This window comes from Coffea arabica, chromosome 1c (genome assembly GCF_036785885.1).
Source record: "Coffea arabica cultivar ET-39 chromosome 1c, Coffea Arabica ET-39 HiFi, whole genome shotgun sequence".
Classification (NCBI taxonomy): domain Eukaryota; kingdom Viridiplantae; phylum Streptophyta; class Magnoliopsida; order Gentianales; family Rubiaceae; genus Coffea; species Coffea arabica.
This window is the reverse complement of record NC_092310.1, coordinates 51,057,380-51,080,655: the sequence shown is the minus strand read 5'-3', so window position 1 is coordinate 51,080,655 and position 23,276 is coordinate 51,057,380. Positions and strand designations below refer to the sequence as shown.

The 23,276-nt window shown below is 34.6% G+C and overlaps 3 protein-coding genes across 4 annotated transcripts; 1 reads left to right on the top strand and 2 right to left on the bottom strand.

The window, feature by feature from the left end:
• Positions 1–2,304: 2,304 nt before the first annotated feature.
• On the bottom strand, positions 2,305–5,439 carry LOC113726839 (uncharacterized). 2 transcript variants are annotated; one of them, XR_011839576.1, is made up of 4 exons: positions 3,890–5,439; positions 3,690–3,794; positions 3,030–3,089; positions 2,305–2,736 (listed from the first exon to the last, which is right to left on the bottom strand). XR_011839576.1 is itself a non-coding variant. In XM_027250730.2 (3 exons), exons 1-2 carry the CDS (start codon positions 4,605–4,607, stop codon positions 3,691–3,693), a joined length of 822 nt encoding a protein of 273 aa, XP_027106531.1. In that variant the 5' UTR covers positions 4,608–5,439; the 3' UTR covers positions 2,305–2,736; position 3,690. The 2 variants fall into 2 exon arrangements, 1 of the variants encoding a protein (XP_027106531.1); XM_027250730.2 differs by lacking the exon at positions 3,030–3,089.
• A 150-nt stretch (positions 5,440–5,589) lies between these two features.
• On the bottom strand, positions 5,590–6,462 carry LOC113726845 (stress-response A/B barrel domain-containing protein At5g22580). The gene is made up of 2 exons (XM_027250742.2): positions 6,233–6,462; positions 5,590–6,050 (listed from the first exon to the last, which is right to left on the bottom strand). The coding sequence occupies exons 1-2, from the start codon at positions 6,349–6,351 to the stop codon at positions 5,852–5,854; spliced, it is 318 nt and encodes a 105-aa protein (XP_027106543.1). The 5' UTR covers positions 6,352–6,462; the 3' UTR covers positions 5,590–5,851.
• A 10,682-nt stretch (positions 6,463–17,144) lies between these two features.
• On the top strand, positions 17,145–18,199 carry LOC113742099 (dehydration-responsive element-binding protein 1A-like). Its single transcript, XM_072048876.1, has one exon. The coding sequence runs from the start codon at positions 17,180–17,182 to the stop codon at positions 18,008–18,010; it is 831 nt and encodes a 276-aa protein (XP_071904977.1). The 5' UTR covers positions 17,145–17,179; the 3' UTR covers positions 18,011–18,199.
• The last annotated feature ends 5,077 nt before the right edge of the window (positions 18,200–23,276 follow it).

The following is a 23,276-nucleotide window of genomic DNA, read 5'->3' as shown; positions in this document are numbered from 1 at the left end:
TGTACTTTGAACTTTGAAGTAACAATATGATAATCGTTAATGGAATATTAGTCCAATCTTGATTGTCAACAAAGAGAAAATTCATGATTAGTTTAAACATCTAGAAGGTAAGAATGCCATCCCGCGTTAAACTAACTGTTTAACGGTTAAGGTGGAGATTCAAGAAATCAAAACTTTTGGATCAAATCTTAATAATTAAAAAAAAAAAAAGAAAAAAGAAAAAGAGAAAGCAAGCACTTAAATTACATGCTTCTTATTCGAGATGTTAGTTTTGAGTTATGGCTTGTGACATGTTTCTTCAATTGCAACTTTTCTTTTTTGTTTCTCTTTTTTTCTTGTGGGAGAGGATAAATGCATCCAAACAATTTGTCTCTATCACAATTAATTTTGTAAACCACCAAATAGCAATTCTCATGATTGTTGGTCTAAGACTCTACATAGCCCAGAACCGCAGAACGGGTCTGCATCCGTAATTTGAGCTCATTTTTGCTGGCACTTGACATGGTTACCATTAAGAGGGTTGCATCCCAGCAATAAAAGTTTGCATAAACCAATGAAAGTTCATCAGGAGAATATACGAACGATTTGACATGATATTCATGGTTAATTCAAAATTCATGGGTCTGACAAAGTTGAATATGGCATACTTTTATTTGGTAGTATTGAACAAACCTTTTAATAAATCAAATTATTCGTGAACATGTTCATGTTTGGCTCGTTAAAGTTCGAACGCTTATTAAATGAATCGAATTCCAACACAATATTAGTCTCGTTTAATAATCGAACCGAATACGAATCTGCTCGCGAACTATTTGAATGCTCGTGAACACATGTATAATTATAAAAATAAATAAATACAAATATAAATATATTTAATATTATTTAATATATATATAATATTTTACTCAAAAAAAGTGATCATACATAAAATTAGTATTATTTATTTTTTAAGACAAAGAAATACAATCAAAGTTATTCTAAATAATGCATAACTATATTTTTTAATACTATAACAATATTATTGGTTGGATAATTTGACTAGACGAATTGTTGTCAAGCCTGGACTTTAAGTTCAAACACAAGTTCCACTAATAGTTAAAAAAAAATTTTTTAAGGACAATTCGTAATTCTTGTTACTAAGGGGTTTTTTTTTTTTTTTTTTGGGAGAAGTTAGGACTATAGTTAGTAAAATAGGCTAGAGTGCAATGCAAAAATACTACTATTGTTGTACACGTATTATACAAGTTTTTTCTCAAAAGATTGATTAAAAGTTAGTCTAAAAAATACAAGTTCAATAAATTATGCTCTAAGAATACATATGTAAATAATGAAAATATGTTTAAAATTTATGAAACTCCAAATGAAAGTTCATTTACTATGATTTTCAGACGTTATGCTATATTAGCATCAGTTTGACTCATATTCTTATACATGAGGTATTAGATTAGTTATAATTTCACATCAAATTGTTGATATTATATGAATCTATATGAAAAAGGCCAATAAGAGTCTCTTTTTTTTTTTCATAACACTTAAAAAACGTATTTATCTTAATAGAAATTTTAAATTTTATTCTAAATTGAAGCACAATTGTGAAATTTAATAAGGAAAGAGTTTATTACGTGCTTTATGCATTTTTCCACCAGAAAGTACAAATATTATTTAGGGTACTTGAAAATTGTATGCAATATCAAAATTTTTTGGAATTATGCTGAGATTTAATAAACGAGTACAATAGGAGTTTCTACAAACACCTGCTGTACAAGTAATCTGCTAATCACACGGTAAACAGGTCGTGGATTTTCCTTGTTGCTACGCCCAGAATGGGTTCTGGCCCAAATCAACTGGATGAAGAGTATTGGCATCCGCAATTCAACTTGCTGTGTCCAACACCCATCATCGTAAGTTCATGACCTATGTTAGATCCAAAATGGAGTAATCGCCGAACCCCATCACCTCAAGCCCATGCCCCGGCTTCAGCTGTAGAGTCGACGAGGATGAATTGAACCTTCAAGCAGTTTTTATATGCACAGCCATCTCAAACGATAAAAGGCTTCGTATTTATGAACGAGGTAAAAAATTCAAAACACGTCTGGTGCAAGCAACTAAAAGCCATTATTGCAATCTCAATGTAAAGCATTTCTTGTCTACTTATAAATATAGGCTTCGGATACTAGTAAACAATAGCGTGTTTTGTTTCTTGATTATTTTCAGTTCCAAACTTCATTCACTTTCTAATCCTTTTCTTGGTATTTTGTTGCTTTGGTAGTCATGATACACACACACACACACACACACACTCTCTTTCTTCAATTTTTCTTCAGTGAAACAAAATTAAGTACAAGCACTTCCAGTTTTCCTTGCCCTCTCATACTACCATATATTTTATAGTACACAACAACATTATTCACAAGCAAATTGCACCAGGAAATTGTTGTTCTCTTCAAACAGAAAGCTGAAGATCCTTTTAGTTGGTGCTGAAATCACTTGATTTGTAGAGTACGGAATTCCATGATCTCAGCAATCCACTTTCTGCTCATAACCATTCTGACTACACTCAGTTTTACATTCTTTCTTTTTCTGTGATATAATGTATTTTCTAGGCCACCTGAGGCTGATGCAGGAGGAGGATACAAGTCTCCTGAAGAAGGCATTGAATCAGGAGCAGTGCTCAAGCCCTTGGATGAAGAACCACCTGAGAGAGCTTCCGCAATCAAGGCTGTATAATGACCAAGTCTGTCGTGGTATCGAGAAGTCAGAAACTATGGATAATCAAGAAATTACATGGCTCATACTATGCGATTGCAACAAAAACTTGCAGCAGTGATGAAGTAACATGTCCCAACTCACAAATAGATACCATCTGCAGTTATTAACTATTCCTGGCCTATATTCAGATTAGAAATTTAGAATCGACTCAAGTAAAGTAGCTGAAGTTACAATTAACTTGAATAATTAATTTTTTAGAACTACGGACCTCTCATGCAAACATGTTCTCTTTCTGAATTACTTTGTCAGAGGAGCATTACCTATAGAAAATTTGGGAGCAGATCAACTCATGGTATTACGCTTTGTGGTTCTTCAATGCTCTGTAGTTAGTATTTGAGACGTTAGATATTTACATTTACTCATGCCATGTTTTTATGGTAGGTTGTTCCACTTGAGAATTTGTAAAAAAAAGGTATCCAATGCTCTTGAATCCTGTATTATTTTGACAATGGAACAATGGTTACAGTATGGATTGTGCATATCCATATAGGTGACTCAAAAAGTACCATGTAGCTGACTACAGAAGGAATCCATCAGTCGAGAGCATAGTGATATAACTTGGGATGCATGCACATGGAGAAGGAATAAAGTTCTGAGCAGAGGCGACAAAGGGGAATTATAGAGTTCTGAACAGGGTGGACAGAAGGGTGGAAAGTTGAAAATCAGGGTTGTTAATAATTGAGGCTTGCAGTTGCCCTAACCAATTCAATCCCTCCAAAATATTATTTTGTAGCTGAGATTAACCAAAATATTATTTTTATATGAAAAAACAACAATGAAATGGCCTTGTGTTTGTGATAAATATCCAGTCAAACAACCTGTGTGGGAAATCTTGCAGCGATTATGAAAACAGCCAATAAAAGAAGAATTTAAACACATATTCTAAGCAGAAGAGGTTCATGTTTCATAGAATAGACTACCTCAAGGACTGTTGAAGAGGTCCATCATTATAACGAAGCAAACAAATGAGAAGAGAACACTGCCAAAAGGGTTCAAGACTACACCAAGTGAAACCACCTTATCCTCTGCACCACCACCACAGGAAAACAATCAAACAATGCAATAAGATTAAGAATTGAAGGGAAAAATTGCAAATTGTCAAGGAAAAGATGCTGCGTACTGCATTCTCTGGCGTGGCAGATACATCTTAATCCAACTCCACAATTTCCATCTGGCTTTTTGCACTCGTCACATGGGTTAGGGACATGAATATCAAAAGAAATTCTTGTCCCCAATTCAAATCCACAGCTATTGTCATCCACTGATGCATTTCTATACATTCTTCTGTAATGTGTGCAGTTCATTTGTTTGGGATGAAAGTCCCCATCCAGTTTCCTTACGTCCTGAACCACAAAACAAGAAGAGATCCCTTTTCTAAGCTCTTGTTGGTGAAGTTTTGAACAAGAACCTCCCAAGGCAGGTAAACTAGAGCAATTGCTCATATATGGAGATGCTGAGTTCTTTTGGCTTAAGCAGTTGTAAAGAACCAAGGAGTTAGGCTGAGGGGGATGAGGGAATCCTGCTGATAGACTTGTAGGAGATATGAAGTGAGAGGCGGAAGAGCAAGAGCTGTGTGAAATGGTCAGCAGTTTAGTCTCATAATCAATTGAAGAAACCTGGAAAAGACCAAGTGAAGTTCTGAAGTACAATTTCTGAGCTTTGCAAAGAAGCATGTGATTTAAAGGGGACAAATATGTGGAATTATGAAGAAAAAAAGGACTTTGGATCCTTATCTTTCCACAATTGCTGATTGTTGTTTCTTGAGATACGGAAGTGGGAAAGGAAATTTTGAGTAAAAGGAGGGCTTGAAGAAGATGGACTTTCTTCAAAATCTGCATTTCCTTTCTGATATTGGCTTGGAATTCCGGCTTCAACTCTGGAGAAACGTTAGAAAGAGCACCGCTGTTTTGATAAGATGCAGAAAGCTAAAGGAGGTTACAGAACAAAGAATCCACTTTTCAACTTTTGATCAAAGCTTATGCTCTGCCTACACTTTGTTATTATCTTTTGCTAGATTCCGCAACAAGAACCTTTTTATATAGCGAGGATAGAAACAAAGAAGAAAAGGAAAGGATGCACAATCATTCTTATCCGAACATACTTATTTGATCAATGTTATGCTCTGCCTATAATTTATTACTACCTTTTGCTAGATTATACAACGGGAACCTTTTTATTTAGCAAGGATAGAAACAAAGAACAAAAGGAAAGGATACATAATCATTCTTATCTGAATATCCTTTCTTTTTCTGGTTTTTGGCATGTGAACTCTTTAAATCCTGTAAACATTCCTTTTCCCACAGAGACCACTTAACCATTATCTGTGTTGCATTATCTTGTTGGAAAAAAACCTTTCCTATAATTTTGGAGCAAGTGACGGCAATTTAGATATATCATGGTGTGAACTAACACACAGTTAGTTACACCACAGCCTTCTTTAAATTGAGATTTTGTAATCCACCCATCTCACTAGATTTGTTATTAGACGAATGCCCATTTAGATAAAGGCTTTGTCTGGATAATATAATTCAATTTCAACCCAATAAGCAGAGCTTTAGGGGCTTCATAACCTGCATTATTAGTTGCTGAGGCAGGTCTTAAAGTGGCAGACAGATTTCATTAACTGGGACCTTCTGAAAAGGTATATATTTGTGGGGCACATAGTCAAATCTTTCTGCAGTGCAGTATTATACCATCATTAGTCATAATAGTATTAGTCATGATATTATATTGGCGGGGCACAAAGTCAAATCTTTCTGCACTTCTTTATTGTACCATTATTAGTCATAGTAGTAGTATTAGTGTTACCATATTGGAAAATTAGTCATAATAGTGTGATGCAGCATTATTTTTTGAACTGAGAGAGGCACAAGAGATCATTCTGAAATACAAGATAAAAGTCTGGATGACGATCTTTCAATCAATACAACACCAATATATAACACATAATAACCCAAACAGGCAAAACCCAAGGAAATGCAGAAATTCTGAAACATCCCCTCCCAAACACACTGCTGGAAGAGTATAATATTACATTACAAAGTCATACAATAATTTTGTCATTGTGCAGCGATCTTGTTGGTCAAGCTGGAGCTTTAACAGTAACAACAGGGAAATCAAGGAGCAAAACCTTTTCAATTACTGTAGAAAATGTGGATGAGAACTCAACATGATTAGGATGGCCAACGAAAGCCGTGAGGTCTTCCTTGCAGCCAAATGTCATCAAGAAAGCATGAGTAAATCCTTGTCTAAGCATCTCCGGACTTTCAATGTCTTGTCCCCTGTAAAAGATAGATTCTCATCTTACAGAAGTTGAAAGAATTTTCTGTCCCTGTTAAAAAATTACTTGCAATGATGGCATTGTATTGTTCTAGCCAGGAATCTCAAGTTTGCTATGCCAGTTATCGTATTGGTCAGAACAAAAATTCGCAAAACATGAGGAATTAGAGTTATGATCACTTACCAAACAAACGACTTGACAGATTCAATCTCAGAAACAAGTTTCTCCAACCCTTTCAAGACATCTTCCACCACCACACCCTCCTTGAACTTAACCACCGCCAAATGATTGAATTCAGCCATTGCCAACAGTCCGAATGAAGCAAGTGGCTTACAAGAAGGGCCTCAATTTATACTCGAAAGGAAAAATCTTTTTAGGTGTCAACCTCAACAACAGGCGCATGTGTGAAATTAACTGTTGTACCATGAATGTCAGACTCGACTTTACAAGACAATATCTGCAATCCGAAATATGGAAAGGTAAAGTTGCTGTTGGACTCAGACCCACAAAACAATTTTTCAAGGAAGCCTTGTATTTCACACAAATGGTTGAATTGTCTGACACTAGTGTTTCTCACACGAATGGGGTCCTGAATTGATGCCATTCTTCTTGGTCTTTCTGTTCTGGAAATGACTCGTTTCCAACAGTAAACATCGTCACTGCACCTTTTATCTTTTTGTGGATGAAATTGAGCTGAAACTTTTCTTTTCATCCTAGTAAACTTTGGTTGCTTCTTTTCTCTACAAAAAATCTTTGAACCAACTTTGCTTGATTGTTCATTGCTGGAGTTTTCTTCCCTGTCCTCACCCACGTGCAATGCTTGAAAAATGGAACACATAATTGAAAGTTTGATAGACTAGTGAGATAACACCACTTTTGGGCAAGGCATCACAGTGCCATTGATCGACCATCTCTCTCAATTTGAAAGATAATATGTGGTCATGGAGAAACCTGGCCCTATTAGTCGTTAATCATGTAGAATCTGCTAAAAGAAATGCAATTATTGTTGGGAATTACTTGTTTTGAGTTCTCAAGTCATAACTCAATAGAATGAGCAATGGTATAGTCTAATTGCAATTGGGCGAGGCACTAAGCTCTCCAACATAAGATTATGGTACGAGGCACTTAATTTCTTTTTCACAGAACAACAACTAAATCTCTTTAGCATTCTTACACACCCCAAATCTTGAATGCAGGCGAAGTAAACCTTAAAGGCTTTGGATTCTTTATTATACCTTTTTGTGCTACAACATGTTTTAGAATAATAATTACCCCTAAAAAATATTGTAAGGCTTGATGTTGCGATCTCAATCCACAAAAATGTAAAAAATGCAGTAACACTTGACACTCAATTAAAGTTGTCATAATTCATAGGCTGTCAATGAAGTCTGGCCAGTTTGAGCCCAATCCATTTAGCCCAAAAAGAGTTCGTCGAACCTTAGTTTTAATTGAATCGAGTAGAGTTTGGACCTAAATATTAGGTCTTAACTAAATGTGAGCAAAGTTTGGGATGTACTAAGCACAAGCCCCATCAAGAGTCGGTCAATATATGAGTGTGCGTGTATATAAAAGATATAATAATATTCATAATTTATAATTATACATATTATGACATAAAATGTTAATAATTTATATATAAATTTATAGTAATTCATAATAATAAAATATATATTATATATAAGGAAAAAAATGCACTTTTCATTCCCAAAGTTTGGGATGTTGGACAATTTAGTCCCTAAAGTTTCAGTCAAAATACATTTCATACTTGTAGTTTTGTAATTTTGACCAATTTCATTTCTAAAATTTCATGCAAACATAGTTCATCTTTATAGTTTCATAAATTTGAATAGATGAGGACAATTGAATGATTATTAACTAATTTGGGTCCAAAATTATCACGTGACTAGCATGTCCTATTAATAATTGTATTGTTAATATTCAATCATTGATTAAATTACATAAATAATAATGAATGTGTTCGAATAAGAGATTTTTGTTTTAAAATTTGTGATATGATGTATGTGAGATAAAAAAAGATTGGATGATAGATAGACAATTTGAAAAACATATATGTGATGCAACAAAATAAAAATTTTACAAATAAATGACAATCTAAACAATTCTTTCTTTCACGTTAAAAATTTTTCTCCAATTTGTTGCAATGGTATTGTTTGAAAATTTTCTCCAATTGGCTATAGTGGGGTTGATACTTCTCCATGACTTCGTTTCCTCTCAATCTTTTTGTTCAATTTGTGACTAAGACGAGAGTAATGGTGGCTGAAAATTTCTTAGTTTTTTTAAGAAATAAGAAAGTGAATTAAAAATCAATTCTTGAGATTTTTATCGATCCAATGTTTTTTGTATTTTACTGATGTGCATGCTTTTATTCAAGTGATGATATTCGATTCAAATTGTTTGGCAATCCATCAATTATACGTAATTAGTCAAATTTATGAAACTACGAGGATAAAATGTGTTTGCATGAAACTTTAGGGACGAAATTGGTCGAAATTATATAATTATAAGGATAAAATGTGTTTTGACTGAAATTTCATGGATGAAATTATCCAATACTCCAAACAATGGGGATGAAGAGTGCATTTTTCCCTTATATATAATTATATGTTTAGTTATGAGTTTGATCGAATCTAAATTGAGCTCAAATCTCATATAATACTGTAAACTAAGTTTGAACATCTTAATTTGAATCTGAAACCTGAAAACCCTTATAATTTGTGAGCTGAATTTGAGCTTCCTAAAATTCGATTAAAAAAGTTTAATTGACACCCCTAATAATTTTTTTTTTAGTATAAGTGGGAGAGTTTGAATCCAAAATTTTTTACTTACACTTCCTCTCTCAAACCACTCAATCCATCCCCTCCTCCCCCGCCCCTATTAATTCATTTATTACTTACTCTTCCATCATAATCACATTCTACAATTCTTCAAAATCAACAATTTTTTTGATTATGTACAGTGTCACTGTTAAAGAACTCGATGCATCGTCATAACATCGTGCATTTCTTCACATCAAACAACTTCACCAAAGTTTTGGTTTTACGTAACACTGAAGAATATGATCCGTAAACAAAGACTACAAACATGATCCGTATGCGGATTGACAGAGATGGCAAAATATGCAAGTCCAGAGAAGCCATTCTGACAAAAAATGGGACAATCTTTCGCGTACATGCACGGGCACCTATGAATTTTTTGTATCAGACGTAATCAGTTCCTTCTTCACCAACTGCAACAGTAGGCCTACTGCGGAAGGAATAAGGATACGAATGCGTGGTCCAAGTTACCCACTGTTTAGGTCTTTATAATCCATGTTCCATCTGGACCCTATGGTAGAAAAACAAACAGAGAATGCAGAGAACGAAGAACAGTGAGGAGAGAATGTGCACCAGCACTGCAGATTTTTCGGCTTGCTGTTGCCAACTTGCCAAGCGATGATTTTCAAGAAATATCAGTGGCAAATAGTTTTCTGGAGCAGTAATAAACGTGATGCATTCGTTGTTCAGCAAATTTTGCTATACAATCAATCACATGCAACTATAGAAATTTGAAGGAGACCAGTTGGCTTCTGATTTTCGCCTAAAGTAAATTCGGAAAATAGCGAAATATATAATGCAAAAGCGTATATTTTCATTTCATAAAATATTTACCAATGGCAGATACTAGTTGTATACGCAATAAATTAATGTGAAAAATCACCGGCATCCTATTGAAAATCCAAAAATAATAAAGATTATATCAAGAAACTCCAACAGGTTTGAAATTCGGATAAATAAAAAAAATCTGTGCGTGTTTCAACATTGTCAGATTTGCTTGCTATATATTCAACTGATTCATAGTTAAGTTTGAGGTTGAGATGTGACAAAAGGACCTAAGAATCTAGATATGCCAAAAAAAAAAAGAAGACAAATTGCATACTCCATTTTGATTACATCCCCCGGATCTTTTACATTCACATTGACGGAAATTTGGTAGCCATCATCATGCAGCCCTCTTTCCTTGACGGAGAAACGAAACCTCCAATCAAGTAATATCACACGCATATCCCTAATTTTCCATCTTCTTTAAGAGGTTGAAATTAATACTAATTTCCATCATTTTATCAGACGTCAGAGCCAGTGCCAACATCCAAGTGTAAAATTGACAAAATAAGATGGAACCCACGTTTCGGTACAAATTTGTCAGCGACAAATCTGTCTTCGTTCTTGGGTTGTTAGTCAGTAGAAAAGAATACAAAAAACATAGCAATTCATGTCATTTTTCAATGAGGTCCAGTCCCTTGTGCATCAAACGTAAGAGGATATGCGCTGTATGCTTTCGTGATTTTCCAACATGTCTGGTCCACCTCCAAAAGCTACTTCTACGGTGGAAGAATTAACAACCACCATAACGTTGTCCATAAGCAATTTTGTTCGATATAGCCTCGTCTTTTCTCTAAACCATCTACTGAATTTCCACCACAAGAGGAGTTGTTTTTTTTTTTTTTTTTTTTGCTTCTAATTATTATTCATTGAAATTTTTTCTTCATAATTTTCCCAATAGTTTTCTGATAATATCAAATTTAAAGATGAAATTATTTCAGTGATTGACCTTGACCTGAACCAGTTCAACTGATTGGACTAAACACCCAAGTGCCGTTGTCTAACCTTGTTAGAACGAAAAGAAATTATCCACCCATGTATGAAAAAGGTATTGGGATAATTTCAAAAAAACCTCCCCTGAAGTTTCTAATGGTCTCGCTCCCCTCCCCTGAGGTTTTCAAAATATTAGAAACTTCCCCTAAAACTAGATAGGCAGTCCAAAATCCAACCCAATTCAAAAATGAAAATAAAAATTTCGACGCTAGAGAGAGAAAACAACTTGACACCACAAATGCCCTCATTGTCTTGCATTAGTGAAGTTACAGGTGAATGACAAGTAATAATTTTCAATAGCAAATTAGCATATATGTAGCCTCTCACACATTTACAAAGCATACATAAATGAGCTAAGCACACCGATTTGGCATTTTACTATATGAAGCAATCCAAGTCATACAAGAAACATAGAATCAACTAAGCATAATTTTTGTAGAGGATTAGCAAATCAAATCAGTCAAGTAATAGAAAATTAGCTAAATATAATCTACCATACACAAACAACCACTATATCAATATAAACTGTCAAGGAATATTGAAAAATTTCAAAATTCTTAAAAACTAAACTGGTAGAAGCTTAAAGAGCTCTTCAACAAATGTAAGAATTTAGAGCTTTTCTATATCATGTATCAAGCTTTCTCTACCATATATCAACAATGGTTTAAAGAAACTAATTGAAATGACTTGTTGTACTTGGAGCTTTCTAGGCCATATATCAATCATCAAGCACCGCATGAATTTGGTGCCATTTTCTTCATGGCATTTTAGATATTAATTAAAGGAATCTAAATTATAACCGTATTTATAACTAACTTAGCTTAATTTGTCCATATAATTGCGAAACATTTGGCAACTTGTGCAGGTATTTAAGTCTTTTCGCCCATGAAGATGTAAGAAGTGGAATCCAATATTCTATCAGGGAAGGTCTCTGATTATTTTGGAAACCTCAAGAGAGGGGAATGAGACTGTTATAAATCTTTGGGGAGGTTACTAGAATTATCCCATATATTTGTTGAGGAATTTAATAATTTCAAGAAATTTTTTCTAAAATTTTACCAGCAATTAACTCAATTGGATTATTTACCCAAAGAAAAGGTTAAACTCAATTGGAATGACTTCGAGATAAACTCATGGAAGTAAGGAAAATGATTTGACCGAACATTCATTCCGGTCGGTGGCTTCCCCTTCTCGGTCCCTTGAGTTTCACACTTTGTGGGCCTGCCTAATTTAATGAGGTGCCCTGTGCAGCCCACGTGCGGGGCCAGAGTTCCTTTTGGGACGATTTTCTGCGGGGAAAAAAGCCCAGCACGGATCCTTTTTCGATTTGTTCATGCCTTTTTTTATGAAACGAAGCAAATATAATTTTTTATTTAAATTTTATTTTTACCTCAAAATTTTCTATAAGCTATAGTTTGCCCTCAAATTTTTACTTAGAACATTATATTAACCATAGATTTAAGGGGTGGTTTAGAAATTTCATAATAATTGTATATGAAGAGTTTGACTATTCAAGGTTGACCGTCAAATCTAATGAAAAATCTAATAGCTTCACTATTACAACTACAAGGGTTAAATTGTAGGTGTCTAAATCATAGGGAGCTAAAGTATACATACGCCAAATCATGAGGGGATTTTTTTTTATTTTATCCTTTTTTTTTTTGTTTCCCTGTCATATTGTTATACCAAAGTTGGTGAGTATTCTCTTTTGATTGATGTTCATAGACAGGGTATATGGAAATGATTTTTTCGACCTTTTCATACAAAAGGTAGTTAGATCCAAATGCATAGAAGTGGGTATATGGACATGTTTGTAAATGCATAGAAGATCCAAATTTTTTTCCATTTGTGTTTTATGATAATGACAGAATTAGTATTGTAATAATCATAGCATTTTCTAGCTTTTCCACCGGAAAATAGTACATTTTTACCATGCGACGCACGCTGATGAAAGAGACAAAGAAAAAGCAACATTATATGTTAATTCAAGCTACTGGCCGGCCATAGACCTTTTCGAAAGGGCTCGGACCAAAATTTCGTAATATATGAGAACCAAGAAAGAATGTTTTAGATTGATAATTTAATGCACCAAAAATAATTTAATTTCGAAGATTGTTGGGAAAGGTAAGTATGATCATCTCCTTTCTGATACATAAAAAAAATCAGAACATTCGAAATCTACAAAATCTTTTGCTTTAGAAAAGGAAAAAGAATTGATGTGGGATTGGCTATTGACGATTAAACCTATGGATGACACTAATTTGTAATTATGAATGTCTTTAGGTTGTTAATTATTATACAGTTACGTAGACATACCCAATAGTCAAAACTCTTATTTCCTCGAGCTTTCATTTGGTGACGATATACATTATCCTTTCCCCTGTTTTTCATCCTCCTTTACAGCACCATATATCAATGCCACTTTACGCAGTTATGAAGGAAACCTAAACCCTAAGATCGATTAAGGAAAGCTTTCTCTTTTTCCAAGAGTATTCAATGCAAAGAAAACCAAAAAGGAAAGAAAAGCATCATGATCAAGAAAGAGGCAAAAAAAAAAAATTTTTTTTTTTTTTAAAATACAGACCAGCCCTACCATCCGAGCATAATGAGGGATGCATACACCATATAGCATATGCTAATAATTTTCGATGTATAAGACGTTTCTACTGGTTACTTAAAGTATATATTAAAGTATTAAGAATTTTGTGTCTTAAATCGATAGGGTTTGTGGTATTCGACAAAGTATAGAAAACATAATTGTTTGTTATGAAAAATTTATAGGATTAACCTTATATACATTATTAATGTATATATTATGAATCTTGAATGACTGACAAATGCAAAATTTAACTTTTACATATATGTCATAAATCTAATATTGAGATAATATATACACTCTCAGTGAATATAAAATTTATTCAAATATATATATATATATATCCTCAAAAGTATATTAGCAGGTTATTTTGCACGAATAGGTACATGTGAATGCATTTAACAAAGAAGACTACAATGTTTTTTCTTTGCATTCAACAACCATTGTCGACGTGCTAGAAAAGTATAAATCACGAAGTCCTTAAATCTTTAGAACAAGTCAGCGTGCATGAAATTATACGTATAAATTTTCATGAGAGACATAATTTTTGTTACACGTTCGCTTTTATTTCTTTACGAAAGAATACAAGTACAAACGTTTACCCTCATGAAAAGTTAAAGAGTTGCTCGAGGGTTGCAATGCCTCGATGAAAAGTTACGAGTTGGTGAGGGTGCAAAAATTCTCACCAACTCTCGCACTATTATATCAACTTTTTTTTTGTGGGTTCTTGATGGATATTTTTAACTTTTCCTGCAAATAGGAATCGTTGACCATCATTCTGTCTGCAGTTAGCTTCTTCTAAACGGTGATGGAAAAACTTGCCTAGTCATGAAATAGAAGAAAAAGAACAAATTGATGATGTCTAACTCATGAAGATTCAAAACCCTCCAATGGCTAATGATTTCCAAACAAATGAGCAATCATACAGAAAATTTCTTACCAGTTGTTATCTTGTTTCTTCTACCTTCTTGTGGGCCTTTCGATCTCAGCACTTTTCTAGAGTATATAATATTTTGATATAACAGCACCCAAATTTTCTTCTGGTCGGAGCTGCTTTTTGAGAGTTCAAAGTTCGGAAGCTTGGTAGATACCGACCACAAAGCTGGATTACTAATACCACTAATCAATGCCACTTAATTGTACCGCCATGATTAATGTCCAGGCCCTAGCTAAGCAACCAACCATAGGCGTTAAAGTCTTCTGTTTCTTGATTAACGACTCATACTGATGCGATTTTTAGGTTGCCAACTCCGGCAAATATCTCTAATTAATTGCGTCATCTCATGCGTAGCTGTAGCAAGTCTACAAAGACGTCGTTTTATATTCTGCCGGAAAAATTAAAACTAGTCAAATTGATTATAATAGGGCCTAACGAGCTTACGCACGCACCTTTTCCAATTAAAGAAAAGCTATTATATGTGAACAGGGGACGAAATTAAGGTCAGGTGATCAAGGGACTGCGAAGTTGATTTTTGGTCACTGTTTGGGAGACCAAGAGTACATAGCATAGCGGCCAGTGTTAGTCTTCTCATACGTTTTTTTAAGTTCATGAACTAAAGCATCTGACCGAAGATTCTTGTTCACACGAGTTTTCTGTTAAATTTTTGAGGAAAAACAACTCCTCGAATAGGCATCAGTTGACCCGGATTTTCTTTATTACCATAAATATTTTCTGTTTGTTGATTTATGTAGTATGTGAGGAATCAATTAATATCTCAATACGCTTTTCTTGGTGTATGTTGTGGGTCCAAAATTGCACTATGCTTCTTCAACCACCATATATATAATGTAATGGAGTATTACAATTTACAACCATGCATATATGCTCTTTTTGGCTGTTCAATTTACACCTAAACAATTTCCCACAAAGCTTTTGTTCATGGAAACACGTACGTACTTTAAACAATTTGCTTCTTCTGGAATAGCCACCTTAAGCAAAAAAAAAAAAAAAAATTGAGAATACAAGAATGTGTTATACTCGATCTTGACTTGTTAAATTCATATTTTATTAACCTTAAACTATACATTTCTACCATTTCTTGTTCTTTTTCTGTAAGCACAATAAAAGCCACTGAATTCACGTGTAACATGAGTTCAAACATAAATAATGAGTTTATATGTCAACACCCCTCCCCTGCAAATTAAATAAAACGATTTTGTTTAGGCTATAGTACAAGAGCAAGGTCTGGCTGAAATTCAACCACGTTTTTTAACTAAGGAAAAAAAGCATAGCGTTGTCTTATATTATACCTCCGCAGGAAGAGTGAGGAAACATGTTATACCTAGTTCCCCAACTTCTAGATCTACTTCTCTTTGATTTTGAATTTAAGTATCTTAGCGAGAGTGGAGATGAAGAATGTCACAAGATCTTCATCCAACATCCGAATAATGTCAAGGATTAACTAGCTACAAAATACCCTTTTGAACTTTTCTTTAGTTGCAAAATGTGCCCTCCTAACTATCAATTTTAGCATCATACATTTTTGAACTATAAATTTTTAGCAGTGTACTCCAATTAACTTGTTGCTGGCAAAATTTAATGAATAAAGATCATTAGTATCTTTGTAGTTGGTTAAGCGGCGAAAATATCCTTCTTCCTCTCCAACTAACTTATATATACATTTCTTATCTTTTTTCTCACACAAACTCAAAATCTCTCGCATCCTCTACCTCTCTTTCCCTCTATATGTGTACATGCATAAAAGAGAAAAATCATGATATTTGTATATAAGCCAACCAATTTCAGAGGAAAAATGGCATTTTGACTACTTAACTAAATTTAAGGACATCAATTAATAGCACATTACTCATTAAACTTCTTCGGAGGCAAGTTGGTTAGAGTACATAAGAAGAACTAACAATTCGAGTGTGTATAGTATAGTGCTGAAAAAGATAGTTTGGGGGTACTTTGCAATTCAAAGAAAGTTCAGGGGTACTATGCAATTCAAAGAAAGTTCAGGGGTACTATGCAATTAACCCTAATTTCAAATAAAGAGTCAAGATTTAATTCCTACAAATAAAAAATGCAAACATGCATTAAACAAAAGTAGAATTTTTTTTTTTTTGGTAGGAAAAAATTTGGATGGATTTGACTTCGGTTACCAGCACAACTCAGTACATTTCTTCGAAAAGACTATTAAGTCGCTAATAGAGATTTTTAATACAGACTTAATATCAGCAGTAAAATTTGAACGCACAATCTTTTGTAAAAAAATTGGCCGTTGTTGCTTAATTAAGTAAATTTGTGTTAACATGCTAGCTTTACGCAGTAGATGAATATGCAGAAAATGGTATAGACAAAGTTCAAAATCAAAAGCATTACACTTACCCAATTCAGACCACGAATTTACCCAAAGGGGTTATACCTATCAAGTATCAACTACAGAGCCCAGCCCCAGCTGCTCACCAGTCAAGACCTACGCTTAGAATCTCACCCACGAGAGTTACACCTATCAAGTGTCAGCTTCAGGGCCCTGCCCCAGGTGGTCCCTCATCAAGTCCTACTCTTAGAATTCTGCATCCTGCAAAGTTGTTGATTAATTATTATTATTATCATTTTACACACGTGGCCTCCCTCTTTCCACTGCCCACGGCCCTGCTCCGTTCCTTTCCCTCACGTGCATTATTAGCAACTCCAGTCCAGTCGTCACAATTCTTCACGTGCCAAAATTCGGAATGAGTATAATTTATGTAGCACGTGCTTTTCCGCATTTTTGCGTCCCTCTCAGCGTTCATTGCGTGGGTTGGCCTGTAGATTTGACCCTACCCAGCGGCCTTTATGCACTTATATTTCCGTATATATACTACAAAAAATTCTCTATTAACTTCCCGTGCTTCCACTGCAAAATGAAAAAATCCCTTCTCAAGAATAACTGCGGAAACATGGATTTTGAAGGATATCATTCGTCAACTTCACCATCGTCTTCATCTTCATCACCATCCTCTTCTTCTTCTTCTTCCAGTGATGATAACTGTAACGTTACAGCAAAAAGTTGTAAAGAAAAATCAGCCAAGACAAATGAGCAGCAGGGGCCATTTTTAGCGTCACATAAGAGAAAGGCAGGAAGGAGGAAGTTTAAAGAGACTCGCCACCCCATTTATAGGGGTGTCAGGAGGAGAAATGGGAATAAATGGGTTTGCGAAATGCGTGAGCCAAACAAGAAGACGAGGATTTGGTTGGGGACTTTTCAAACCCCGGAAATGGCAGCTAGGGCTCATGATGTTGCTGCCCTGGCTCTTCGTGGTGACCATGCTGCACTCAACTTTGCTGACTCTGCTTGGCGTGTGGCACGAGCTCAATCATCCTTGGCTAGCGATATTCAAATCGCTGCACTTCAAGCTGCTCAAGCTTTTAGACCATCTTTGGTTGATGCAAACCCTTCTTCCTCATCTTCGCCAAGTTTGCAACATGGAGATCCTGTAGAGAAGTTTGATTGTAAGAATTCATCCGCGAACGATCCTTTAGATGTTAAGGGCCAAGATAAGGTCCCAGATCATCCAATATTGGGATTGATGGATGTTGAGATTGGTGCAGAAAATATTTGTTGTCATTCTGCAACGATGTTCGTGGATGAAGAGGCAGTGTTTAACATGCCAGCCTTAATTGATAACATGGCGGAGGGTATGCTATTAACTCCGCCAGCAATGAAGAAAGGGTTCCATTGGGACAATGGAGAGGGTGATGACATTGAGTTAACTTTATGGAGGGACTGAGGACGGACAAAGAGGCAAGGCCTGACACTGGATGGAAGGTCCATCTGAGTTTCATTTACACTCGCTGTCAAAATTTACATCTTATCTTTCTTTTTCTGGTTTTTGAGTGTACAATATTGCTGGACATATTAAATTTCTTTATATATAGCTTTTTTGGCTTTAAAGTCTATGCCTAGAGGATCATGTTTACCTAGGTAACATAAATAGGTAATTAGTAGATCCCTTGGGTTTTCTTTAACAAAAAATTTCTTACCCACGATCTTAATTTTTTGACGAATTTGGAGAGAAACATAAGTTTTGGCTGAGATTATTGTGGCTGTGGATAGGTTTGTCATCGCGGTCGCCCCTAATCGCAATTGTTCCATATCCATCATGACATATCGATCTCAAATTGGGTGATATGCATATTATAACATATAAAAATTCTAAAAAAAATACTAAAAATAAAAACATCAAGAATTCTTTTTTTTTTTTGTTTGATTTCCAATTCAAAACAATATGACTCGGCGAGTTTTAGCCAATATGTGATGAGTTCAAATTGATTCAATCAGTATCAACTGAGTCACTTCGAATCATATTCGAAATAGATTCACCAGTGTGTTAATATCGTATCGAGAGGGCTCGTGCCAATTATGTATTGCCCGAGTCATCTCAGGAAATACCGTGAATACTAGGCTGCATTGAGTACAAATTACAGGTTGTACCGGTAAAATGGAGATGCACAAATTAAAGTTGGATCAAAAGATTAATAGTAAGCGTCAATTAACACTTTACACTCTAAAAGTTCAGGTATCTTTTGAAGACTTATTTACCCTTAAAAAAAAAAAGATTTTCAATATTTGAAATTACTAATTCTTTTACAGCTATATCTGGCTCGTAACACTGTTTTCAGTTGGCAAGCTAAGCTGTGCATTGGTACATTAAGCACTGTTCGACTAACCCCTTCGTGTGTAAAGTTCAAAAAATAATGGCTTTTGCCGCAACTGATTATGAGCTTTGGAGAGCCAGAAACGATTGTTACTATAATGCTGGGCACCCTTCTTCTCGTCAGATTATGCAAGCCGTTGTGAGGGACATTTGTTTTACTACTGCAGCGTGGAAGAACGTGAGTAGATCTTGAGAGACTTGGGAGTTAGCCGTGGAATTAAGATTACCTCCTTCCTGTTTTGCATAGCAGTTTTTTGTTCCTCTACTAGTTTGGCTAATTAGTACTTATACAGCAGTATAGTGTTCTGGTTTTGGATGTAATTTATTGTTGCCTTTCTTTGTACAACTATATTCTGCTTATCAATAAAAAGTACTGTGTTAGTGTTAAAAATAAAAATAAAAAACACTGTCCTTTTGATACTCAACCAAGGTGCCAATTTTATCACGATTGGCCCAACTAATCATTGAAAAAAAATACTAGTTTAATTGCAAAGTATTTAAATATTTGAAATTACGTGAAACATTAGTATTCTGAAAGAAGTAAACAAATGCTTACATAAACAGCGGAAGATAGTAGGGTTCCAAAGTATTCTACTTGCTTTTTAGCTCATACCTATATCCATAGAGTCAAGCAGTCATTTTTTACCAATGTGTTGGGTGGAAAACGTTATAATTTTTAGCCTCGATGAAATATAGAAGCGTCCTTTGTTAGTGGACAAAGAATTGAATCACAAGCACGTAATAATTGCTAATCTTGGGTTTACTTCAACTCACAGACCAATCAGCTTGGATTCTCCATATATATATGGATGCCAAATAAATAGTAGCAAAGCTTTGGATAAGCGTGATGTGATTGATTATTCATCAAATAACAACTTCTACGTTCCCATGATCAATGTGATCGATGTTCCAGACGACTAGATGGGCTGTCAATTTTTTTTGTTTTTTTGACTTAGTTTACACAATCCTTTTCACCTTAGCAGCGTGCCAATTATGGTTTCATCTGATAGTTGAGTAATGCGTCCAAACAAATAATGATTCAAATCGGCAACTTCACGTGTCCGTGATCTGTGTTTTTAGACGACTAGATTGGCTGCTAATCTTTTCTCTCGATCTGTTTTTGTTTTTTACCAGTTGGAAAGTAATTACAAAAGGATAAATATATCCCCCTTCTTTCCCTGCTTCTCTTGTGCTCCGGCTGCGCAATCTATTCTTGATTTTGCGGTTTGCACGACTCTTTTGAGCTTAGCAATGTGCTAATTATGCTTTATGTCTAATCATTTAAGTTCAAGATTTCAACAATTAATGATTGAAATTGACAACTTCTACACGTTCGTGGTCGGTGCATGTTTGCAGATGACTAAATCGGCTCGGCTGCTAATCTTTTCTTGACTTTGCAGTCTGCAGGATTGTTTTGAGCTTAGCAGTGCGCCAATCATGCTTTGATACTTATAATCTTATCTCTGATGTAATGCTGCCTATGTTGGATTTCATCTATAAATTCTTTACTTGCAAGGGGAAGGAAAAAGTTGAAGAGTGAAACGTGAAGATGAGGATGGTGAGAGTCAATTAATGCAGCAAATAGCAAATCACAGATTGGAATTAAGTGTTTAAACAGACGCATGATCCAGCTCGACCAAACATCCTACAAGTCCTCCACCACCTTTTAGTTTATATTATAATCAACGAAGAGCCCACGAAAGTTTGTGATATTCCTCTACTTTGTTCCCAATACCGTCACAAGTATTCCAAATGTTTAATTTATACAAACCGATTTAAGCTGTTGCATGAGAGTCATGCAACGACCCTTTTTGCATGAATTAATTTCAGAGGTGATTTTTTGGATTCTATGTTTATAGGGAAGTGCTACTTGGAGGAATAAGATGACAAGTTTCTTTTAGGTACTGCTGGCATACAAATCAACTTTATAATCAGAAGAGCAACAGAAAAACATGCTGATTTTCGCTTCAAAGACTTGACAGATCATCGTACGCTTTGGTCTATCCATTATCTTATACAATACAACTACAAGAAGAGATAAGATGCACGTCTTTGTTTTAGGAAATGGAACAGAAAGTGACTGACAAGACCCATATGACCTTTCCTTCCTAGCATGTTCATACGAAAGATCTCAACATTCATGCATGCAATCCTACACCTTCTTCAATTCCTTTATCAAAATGAATACGTCTAGGTTTGACGCGATAATCCATGCATATGGCTAGAAATACATGAAAATCCCACTTGAATAGTATATGCACTCTTAGTTATGTGTACCTCACTTATTGGTGCATGCATGGTGGCATTCATAAAATGCCAAAAGCCTGCAAATGTTGTTTCTATAACTTTTCTTCATTTGTCGGTGTAAATATTGTGGTGGAGGAAAAAAGGTGCTAAAAGTTACGAAGTTTTTTTTTTTTTTTTTTTTTTAATGAAAAGAGAAAAATGGCGATTCAAGGATTTTAACCTAGATTTGGTACATGATTCTTTTCTCGAACTTCTTTACTTCTTCTTTCTTAGTTTGCCAATCTGTTTTGCAACGTTTCTCACCAGAAATATATTTATTACAACTTTGGACGGAGAATGAATTGCTTAATATATTTCTAGTTCTTGATGGCCGTGGCTTCCTATTCCAACTCCACCCTTATTTCGTTTTCTTGGTTAACATCAAACCAAAATGGAAAACAAGAGTTATTTATTAAAAATGTGATCAAAGCAACATCGCCGTCACAGAGATGACAAGCCCAAACCACGTTAAAACAATTTTGTTTTTTTCCTGTATCAAACGAATGCTTGTCACTTCCTTTAATTCAAGCATGAAAATCGGCTAATAGTGTGCATCGAGTAAAAGGAGTTGTCAATTTTTCTGGAGAGAAAATTGAACTGAAATTTGTCTAGTCCTTTTCTAAGTTTTTGCAATTCACTGTTAAGAATAAACTGGGAATGAGAGAGGGGAAAGTGACTGAAAATGGAAATTGGCATTGACATTTCGTGTTGCAGGTGTCACTTTAATTTGTGTAGCAATGCTCTTTCAGTTATATATACCTTTAACTTAAACTAAACCCGAATAAATTACGTTAACTTCCTACCCTTTTTTTCGCACCGTTTCAAGTTCAATTTAAGAGTCTTTACATTATGCATTCAACATGTTTAAGATTGAAAAAACACACTGCATGTTTGATGTATGTAGTCTAAAAACTGACCATCTTTGCATATATGTATGAGTTAAAAGTTTATTGGGTGGGAGACAAAATGCAGGACTCCTTTCTCGATCTAAAGCAGTAAACAGAGGTATCAAATCATTAAATTGAAGACATATTCGAATATATATATATATATATATATATATATATATATATATGTAGAAAAGCAGCCAAAAACTGACGCAAGCCATGATCAAATATTATCTTAACTTTTCACGTAAACAGAATATGTTTTGTGTGGACTGGTATTCATAAAGGGAAAATTTTACAAACCTCTCCTGAAGTCTTTGACAATTGCAGAGAGCTCTCCTCAGATTTTAAAAATTACACCTAGTTCCTTTGCTTTTACTATTTAGGTGACAAGATAGGCCCATCAAGCTAGATTTTTCCTCAAATACCCTAAATTACCCTTGTTCTATAAAAAACAAAAGAAAATTAGTTTTCTCAACACTTTCTTCCAAATTCGCAACAATACCACCACCAAGCAAACACTTCAAACTCCAACGCCAAATCTAATGATTCCTAAACATGCGACAAACCTACAAAGCAAACAGTTTGAACAGTTCAAGAATTTCAGCAGCTCAAAAAATTCCAACCTTTGTCTTGTAATATCATCTCAGCCTTAAATATTTTTTGAAAAATCAATTCTCCCTTGACAACCAATAACCAAATTCATGCTCTAAATTTCAATTCAATACACAACACTGTCGCAAAACAAATAATGATCTAAGCTACCACCAGCAATAGAACAATACTCCGACCTCCACAGAAATATATATTAACTTCATAAAACAGAGTAAAGCCATCGATAACAAAACTAGAACCAATAATATTAATCAAGTAAAGAAAATCAAATGCATGTATTAACATCCTACACAAGTTTTCAGAATAATAATCAACCCAATAATTTTCCCACTAATCCCTCCTCTTCAATGCTTCTTAATTATCAATTGTATTATTTATTTATTTATCATCACTATAAGCATATTCATTTCTTTTTAGTTGACAATGAAATTTGCTCTTGCAAGTAAAATAGTATCATATTCATCATAGTAAACAGAGATGGTTATGGTATGATAGGTTATCATTAAGATAAATAGAGATATGGATAGAGAGAAAAGGCAAGAGGAAAGGAA